We start from the raw sequence: 9,058 nt of genomic DNA, 5'->3' as shown, positions 1-9,058 counted from the left end.
CCTTAGCAAACATTAGGTCTATTCCCGTACTTGCAGAATTGCAGAATTTCTGCAGCTTCTGCAGAATTCTGCAGCCATCATAAGTCACTTTTTTGCAGCACGTTCCCGTACTTTTCAGCTCGCTCTCTTCATCTCTCTCTTTTGCAGAAGTTCTGCAAGGAGAGAAGCTGCAAAAATTTTGCCTGGGTAGTGCGTTCCAGTACTTTTTCTGCAATATTGTACACAGTTGAGTGGATTTACTCAAATTGGGTATTAAAGTTTTAAAATTATTTCAAAATATTAAAAAAAAGGGTTGACAAAAATAGTAATGGAAAGAAGTTTACTTCTAGAACTTATTGTTCTATTCAACTCAACGATTTATTAAAAAAAAAAAAAAAAAAAAAAAAAACAAATAATCAAAATTAAGTAACTGGAAATTAATTATTTAGGTAGAAATTATACATTAGAAATTCAATTTAAATCTTTTACATTAGGTAAACAATTTTATGAATTTAAGTTGCATGTACGTTTAACAAACATAATTTCAAAAAAAATGGCAAGCAATGGTTTAATAGTTGAAAACTCAAATGTAAAAACGAAGTTGACTTTATAGCTGTCGGCCACCATTGCTAGTACCAACCACTAGTGTCTTCCTTTTTATCTATAGTATACAAGGACTTCGCCGCCTAAGTGTATGAAAGTATGGCACCCATATTTACACAAAGAATTTTAGAGAAACTCAAATGTAAAAAAATAAACAGTTCGTACTCTATTATCCGAAGACGTCAAAATTTCGAATTTCTAAATTTGAGTTTTCAACCTAATATATGACTCCAACGGGTATTTTTTTAATGATTCAAGATGGCGGCATTTAAGAATTTAATAATTTAAGAATTTATGGATTCAAGAACATTTTATTAATAGAGAAATGTGATGTAGAGTCTCTGTCTAAAGTCTGGATTTTTAATACAATGTATTTTAATTTTAAAGAATATAAAATATGATGTGTAAACAACGTAAGTTTTTTTTCAGCAAAAATGTTATGTTCATCAATTATATTTATTATTTGTTTGGTATAGTCTAATGCCTCTTTTATGATTCCTTCATTGGAAGTTCGACAAAATCACATCAAATATTTTGGTTCTTATAAAAATACACATTGGTAGCTCATTTACAGGTACAATTTTTTATTTGTCAATTAAATTTACCTATTATGTTAACATACATATTTAGTCTGTTCAAAAATAATTTAAGATTAAAAATTTATCCTTGAACAAATATCTATTTGAAATTTATTCAACTCAAAAGAAATGTGTCTTTTAAAAGTTTTCAAAAACAATTAGTTTTTATGATACAAATTGTTTATTGGGGTATTAGCCGTGCTTAAGTTACCAACTTTTTATCACTAAAAAATAATGAATTCGTTATATTACATATATTTCATTAATGCACTAAGCCTGAAATCATTAACATAAAAAACCGTTCTCAATAAGACCAGACATAAAAAAACTACCCCAAAGAATTCAATTCTTCACTTCAATTTAGTAATAACAAATCATCAAATTTATCACAACTAATAATAAAATGAATTTCACCTAACTTGCAAATTTTATGTAAGCGTGTACTCAACACCAACTTGCAGTTACTTTTCAACAAGAAAGAGAAGAGAGAGCTTGCAGAAAAGTACGGGAACGGTTTTTTGCAACTTCTACCTCTCTCACTGCAGAAGTTCTGCCTGAGAGAAAAGTTACTTTTGTTGCAGAAAAGTACGGGAACGCTCTGCTGCCGTTTTTGTGCAGAATTGCAGAATTCTGCAGTACGGGAATAGACCTATTGTCGCTTGATTATTTTCAAAGAAACATCAGATCTAAATAACAGGGTTGCCACTGATCTCCCATTTTCGAATTCTCGATTTTTCCGGTAGCTCTAATATCTTTAGGTGCCAGGCATTAGTTACCAAAGGATTATTGCAAATTGCCTTAAAAATATGAAATTATTAAAACAGCAACCTAACAAAATATTTTTGAAAAATTCCATAAAAACAAAAACCTTTTTTTTATTATTTGTTGTTTGCAAAATGATTCGATGAAAAGGCCATTTTTTAAATTTGACTTTAAAATTAAGAAATTAAAAAAGAAAAGAATTCAAAAATACAAACTTTAAAGCTGTTAAAATAAAAAATATCAAAAATTCAAAAACAAAAATACCTAAATTTTAAAGCTCTTCCATTTAAAAATTAAAAAAAAATCTGAATCGAATGTACGAATTTTTGCATTTAAGAAATTCTGAATTCAAGGGAATTTAAATTTCTGAATTTAAGGAATTTCGAATTGAAAATTTTAACAATTGAAGAATTCAAGAATCCAAGAATTAAAAAATCTAAAATTCAAAATTTAAAGAATTGAAAAATATTTAACAATTTTAAAATTTTAGAATCAAAAAATTCAAAAAAATGAGAATTTAAGCATTAAAAAATTTAAAAAATTTAAGGATTTCAGAATTTAAGAATGTTATAGGGGAAATCTACCCATTTTAATCCTAATAAGCGGTCGTGTTTGAATGATGCTGGATAATCTAGAGTCTCCCTTGAATTTTACTGAAACCAAGTACACCAACGAGTAGAGCAACTTTTTGTGAACATTTCTGTTTATTTTCACTTTCACTAAAAGTTATTCTATTTCTTTACCAAGCATTTAACAAAAAAAAATTCCCAAGGGTATTCTAATCGAGGCGAATGCATTGGGCCACGCCCATTTTTCTAATATCGGCTTAGTTCTTTTTTCTTCCAACACTCTGTCGAGTGTTGCCATTTGCGCTGACAGTTCAAACGAACACTCACGAAAAGTGGCATTTATAGGGAAAGTTTCCTGGCATCGCTGGCTGTGCTGCTGGTGGTGTTGACGGCCAGCCTTTGTTCTTTTTTGCCTTCGTCTCTCGCTCGGTTTTCTTCAGCCTTCGATTGGAATGCAAAGTGAAAATTTAAACGTCAAACGACTTGGCGCGTTTGTTTTTTTGATGGCGCTTGCTAATTTATTACATTTTTCGGGATTATTCTTCAAGTGAGTGCCTTACTAATGATCAAAAGAACATGTTGCCGGTAGTTGGAAGCAATTTCATATCTTTAGCGCTGAGGAAACATTAGCGCAAGTGAAAAGTTAATTTTGGCGATATTCATTAAGCGTTTGAGGGATTCTCGTGTGTGTCACTGTGTGTGCCAACAAAATGATGAGAAGTGGTCTCGCAAAATACAAATTATGATCAAAAGTGCATTAAATGTGATCATTTTGGCCAGTAAGTGGCATACATTTGCGTGCTTACTCGAGGCGGTGCTGTTGCTGGTAAGTTTATAGCCCAAATAGTATTTTTGGAGCTTTAATCGAGCATCAAACTCTCCATATGACGAAGATAGGTGTTTGATTGGAAAGGGTAGATTTCCCCTAATTTGAGAAATTTAGAATTTCTGAATTCAAGGATTTTTGAATTTTTTTTTATTGATTTTAATTAAATTTATTTTATAAATTTAAGAATAAAGCAATTCTAGAATTTGGGAATTAAAAGATTCGTTGATTTGAAGTAAATTTAGTAAACAAAATTCAAAAAATACAAAAATTTTAAAAGTAATAAAAACAAAAACTTTGAAATTTTGAAACAAAAATTTAGACATTTAGACAAAACAACCAATTTTAAAATTGAGAAATAAAAAAAAAGTTAAAATCAGAATTTCAGACATTAAAGCTGTAAAAATAAAACAACAAAAAATCAAAAACAAAATACCAAAATTTAAAAATTTTAAGGCTCTTTTATTTAAAAATTTCAAAATCAGAATCGAATGTAAGAATTTTTGAGTTTAAGAGATTCTGAATTTATGGATTGTTAAGTTTAAGAATTTCTGGATTGAAGGATTTTTGGATTTAAAGATTTTTGAATTGGAATTTTTTTTTTTTTTTTTCCCATAAAATTATTTTTATTAGGTCCTTTTCGGTACTGGGACCTGGTTAGGACCGAGTCGGCTTTTGTAATTACAAAAAACTTAATAATTACAGAGGATCTTGTGTGTAAATGTTAGTGGGAGGGGAGCCGATTACCCGCGGCCTACTCGGGGTTAGTAGGGAAGGGATTGATGTTAAAGACAAGGCATGGGATGGGAAGGGGGATTGTGTAGGGGTCTTGGTTGGCTCTGCTGGCCTTTGCGTTTTGTCCTCAGCCGCAACTCGGTGTCCAGCTGCTGGGGCGATCTTGCTTTGCTTCCGGTGCAACCAGAAACGACGGCTTTGTGTGAAGGCGAGTTATACTAACTGGAGGAAAACTAACTGAAGGAAAACTAACTGGAAGAAAACTAAATAGATATTTTGGAATCTGAGAGGAACTGATAGATAGGATAGAGAACATCAAGGTCTAGTTGAGATAGTGCGTCTCGCATCGGGATTTCTGGTGGTCTTCCTCGGGCCCTGAGGGTATCTTTCAACTTAATTCTGTGAGCCTGGTGATCTGGACACGCCCATACGAGATGGTCGATGTCCTGATAACCCTGCCCACAGTCGCATAAGTTCGTATCACTCATTTTGATACGGTAAAGATGAGCCTTGGACGAGTAATGGTTCGACATAAGGCGGGACATCGTTCTGATGAATCCACGCGTCAAGTCCATTCCCTTGAACCAGGCTTTTCTTTGCACCTTAGGTCGTATGGAATACATCCAACGTCCCTTGGTGTCGTCGTCCCATTGTTTTTGCCAATCCAGGAGCGCACGCTGCCTCGGCAAACCGTAGCATTCTTGTAGGCTAATTGGCCTTTCAAAAATGTCTCCACTCTCAGCACCCTTCTTGGCGAGCAAGTCCGCTTTCTCATTACCCGGAATCGAGCAATGAGCGCGGACCCACACCACCGTGATGCTGAAGGACTGAGCCGCCAGGTTGTTTAAAGTCTTGCGTATTTCCGTGAGGAAAAACGCAGACTCCCTGGTCGGCTTCAGAGACCGGATAGCCTCAACAGAGCTAAAGCTATCGGTGAAGATGAAGTAGTGGTCAGGTGGCATGGTCTCGATGATTCGCAGTGCGCAGTAAACCGCGGCTAACTCTGCGACGTAAACCGAACTCGGGTCCTTCAGCTTAAAGAACAGCTGATAAGATTCATGATAAACACCGAAGCCCGTACAGCCGTCGAGCTTGGAGCCATCGGTGAAGAATCTGTTGTTTGGAGGAACATGGTTGTACTTTGATGCGAAGATCGACGGTACAACTCCCCGCAGAAGATGGTTTGGGATACCGCGAGTATCGGCTTTCATGGACGTGTCGAAGCCAATCAGGGTGCTGCTGGTTAACGGAGGCGTGCGCTGTACCGTTGTGCTCGGGCTCCACTCCCACGATGACATAAAGTCATAGTATAGAAGCATGCGCCGAGACTCAACGTGAAGGTTCAGCAACGTTTCAAAGTTGTCAATTACCAGTTTATTCCTGTAATCACACCGGATCAGGAACCGGTAAGACAGTTCGTAGTAACGAGTTCGCAGAGGCAATACTCCCGCCAAGACCTCGAGGGTCATGTTGTGAGTTGAGTGCATGCATCCCAAGACAATGCGAAGACTTCGGTACTGTATCCGCTGGAGAACCAACAAGCGTGATTTCGCAGCTGACTGGAAGCAGAAACTGCCATATTCCAGCACCGAGAGTATCGTTGTCTTGTACAGTCGAAGCAGGTCAGAAGGATGAGCACCCCACCGGTTGCCAGAGAATTGGAAAATTTAAAAATATAAGAATTCAAGAATCCATGAATTAAAAAAACTAAAAATTCAAAAATAAAAGAATTTAAGCATTTTAAAATTTAAGAATGTAAGAATTCAAGAATGTAAGAATTCAAGAATTTAAGAATTTAAGAATTTAAGAATTTAAGAATTTAAGAATTTAAGAATTTAAGAATTTAAGAATTTAAGAATTTAAGAATTTAAGAATTTAAGAATTTAAGAATTTAAGAATTTAAGAATTTAAGAATTTAAGAATTTAAGAATTTAAGAATTTAAGAATTTAAGAATTTAAGAATTTAAGAATTTAAGAATTTAAGAATTTAAGAATTTAAGAATTTAATAATTTAAGAATTTTAGAATTTAAGAAATTAAGAATTTAAGAATTTAAGAATTTAAGAATTTAAGAATATAAGAATTTAATAATTTAAGAATTTAAGAATTTAAGAATGTAAGAATTTAAGAAATTAAGAGTGTAAGAATTTAAGAATTTAAGAATTTAAGAAATTAAGAATGTAATAATTTGAGGATTTAAGAATTTAAGAATTTAAGAATTTAAGAATTTAAGAATTTAAGAATTTAAGAATTTAAGAATTTAAGAATTTAATAATTTAAGAATTTAAGAATTTAAGAATTTAAGAATTTAAGAATTTAAGAATTTAAGAATTTAAGAATTTAAGAATTTAAGAATTTAAGAATTTGAGAATTTAAGAATTTAAGAATGTAATAATTTAAGAATTTTAGAATTTAAGAATTTAAGAATTTAAGAATTTAAGAATTTAAGAATTTAAGAATTTAAGAATTTAAGAATTTAAGAATATAAGAATTTAAGAATTTAATAATTTAAGAATTTAAGAATTTAAGAATTTAAGAATGTAAGAATTTAAGAATTTAAGAAATTAAGAATGTAATAATTTGAGGATTTAAGAATGTTATAATCTGAGAATTTTAAAATTTTAGAAATCAAGAATTCAAGGACTTTCGGATGTGTGCGCAAAACATAAATCAACAGAAAGTTTCACTGTTAACAAATACCTTACTATTTTATTGTTTTCTATCATTCTTCAAAAAATGAATTTCATCTCTCGCGTCCATGCATTGTATATGTGTGTGTGTTGGGCTTATCGTTTTATATGTAAGGATTTTTTTGTCGTTTCTTTTCGATTACTTTTCTTTTAGCACAATCTTGGTTTTGTTATATTACTTAATTCTCGTGTTCACCCACTCACCGAAGATCGATCATCTCTCAAGGTAAGTTTGTGTTGTTTTCTGCTTTTATAAAATATATCTGTATAAATCAATTCAATCAAAAATAAGATGTAAATTGTGTTTTATTTTTTCGCAAGAATTTTACTGCTGCACTTGCTACTTTTTTTTTTAAAGGAAATCACAACAACTATACGTCATTTTCTTACTCTTTCGTTTTTTTAATATCTGCTCTTTTCGGCAATCTAACCGGAAACTCTGGATTTTATTTCATTTAGGAATTCTAGAAAAGGGGGGAAAAGCCGCAGACTGAGGTACGTTGCACAAATTTTACAGCTCACCACACGACAGGGGGGAAAAAGAAGTATCAAAACACGTGAGATTTGTAAAAGTTATGAAATCGACACTTAAAAAGTAAACCGCGTGGAAATTAAATTTCCCTACTCATCGACACAGCTGACATGTAGTAAAACGGGTGGTGAAAACAGAACTTAAAATGTGCTTAGTTTTTTTGTATGTACATTTTTTTTCGCACGGATGGTTGAAAACTTGACTCTATTTTTTGCTTTAGCTAACTTGGGACAAAATCTGACGAACGAGCAATCAAAGAAACAACCAAACCGTTACACTTCTATTCATTATGTTTTATTCATAATCGCGTACATGTTCTGTAATTGATTTCTGCTTAACCGAGTTCACTAAACTGAAAAAGGAAAAGTAATAAAAGGCTTGGAAAACTACGTAACCTGTCTTAAAACTGTGCTTGCTCGCTAATCTTTCTCAAACTGGTAGTAAAATGTGTGGGTGTGTATGTGTGTTCCGCTTAAAACTGGTTAATGGTGAAATATTGTTTTGTTTTTCTTTACATGCGATCTCCAATGAACCGTTTCTGCATGAGTAGTTTCTGAAATAATCATTTTTAAATCTGCTTACGGGCTAGGTTTCTCTCTGCTTTTATGGGTTTTCGCATCTAGTGTTTTCTTATTATTTTTCTTACTAAATTATATTAGTTATACACACGTACGTTGTTGCACTCAAGTAACAATCACTCGATCCCGATCGACAACTTAGTTTTTAATAATATATTTATATTAATATATATATTGTGTGTTTTTAAATCCCTTAGTTCTACTGTTTTGCTAGAGTTTCTAAGCCTTAAACTAGAATCGCTTGTTTCAATCCTTAATTTTTTGCATTCTTTTTACACAATTCATTGTTTGTCGTCGTCATTGTTTACTTCCCCCTCCTTTTTATACACACCTTCATCATTTTCACCATCTTAATGTGGCGACACGATCATAGAGCCGCTGCTGGTTTTCGCCCGCTTGTTGGCCGCCGTGCCCGACGGAGACTTGTCGCTGAGCCGCTTTACAGCTGCCGATGGGGAGGAGCCACCACCGGTCGTGGCGCCCGTGCTGCCCGTGGCCGGGGCTGGGGTGCCTTTGGCCGATTGGGGATCTGCGAAATTGGAAATGGGAGGTGGAATTAAGTTGACGGATTTTTGATTGGAATTTGAGATATTTTTAATGCTTCTGTCATTTCTGCAACGAATCAAACTTTTGTATGTTTTTTTTTTTTTTCATTTTATTAGATTTTTTTTGGAAGATACTAAAATTTTCACAAATTACCGTAATTTTTCGAAAATACAGTAATTGTTCGGTAACTAGGCTGAGAACGTAGCCCAGTTACCGAATGCTGTTCGCTAACTGGGCTGAACAAAAAACAATGAGAGGACTACCGATACTTAATTTTTTTTTTTTGATGAAATATAAAAATTAAAGTCACTCAACTTTATTTACAATGATTACTTTTCATATTTCTTTAATTGTGACTCTAAATCAGGGGTGCTCAAAGTTTTTAGAGGCCGGGCCAAATTTGAAGCCCAAATGAGCTTGCGGGCCAAATTTGCAAAATAAGTAATTTGAATAAACGAAATTCCGTTATTTTAATTTAAAATAATTGAAAATACATCTTTAGTTGTTTTTTGAACATTTTCTTTAATTCGAAGTAAGGCAGTTTCAAATATTTTTTAAAGTTTATGTCACTTCCCTTCAAAATTGGTTCGAAAAATTCAGGGGGCAAAATTTTTTTTTCACAAAACTGGAAAATTTCGATGGAAATAGAAGTCTAATCAAC

At 33.0% G+C, this 9,058-nt stretch overlaps 1 protein-coding gene across 2 annotated transcripts in view; it reads right to left on the bottom strand.

Annotated features, from left to right (window-relative positions):
* Positions 1-6,732: 6,732 nt before the first annotated feature.
* LOC120418158 (host cell factor) overlaps positions 6,733-9,058 on the bottom strand; it is a 29,707-nt gene continuing 27,381 nt past the window's right edge. For both annotated transcript variants that reach the window (XM_039580455.2, XM_039580456.2), the window contains exon 10: positions 6,733-8,380. In XM_039580455.2, coding sequence (XP_039436389.1) covers positions 8,202-8,380 — 179 coding nt within the window. In that variant the 3' untranslated portion in view covers positions 6,733-8,201. The remainder of the gene's footprint in view (positions 8,381-9,058) is intronic.

This window comes from Culex pipiens, chromosome 2 (genome assembly GCF_016801865.2).
Source record: "Culex pipiens pallens isolate TS chromosome 2, TS_CPP_V2, whole genome shotgun sequence".
Taxonomy (NCBI): domain Eukaryota; kingdom Metazoa; phylum Arthropoda; class Insecta; order Diptera; family Culicidae; genus Culex; species Culex pipiens.
This window is presented reverse-complemented; position numbering and strand designations above follow the sequence as displayed.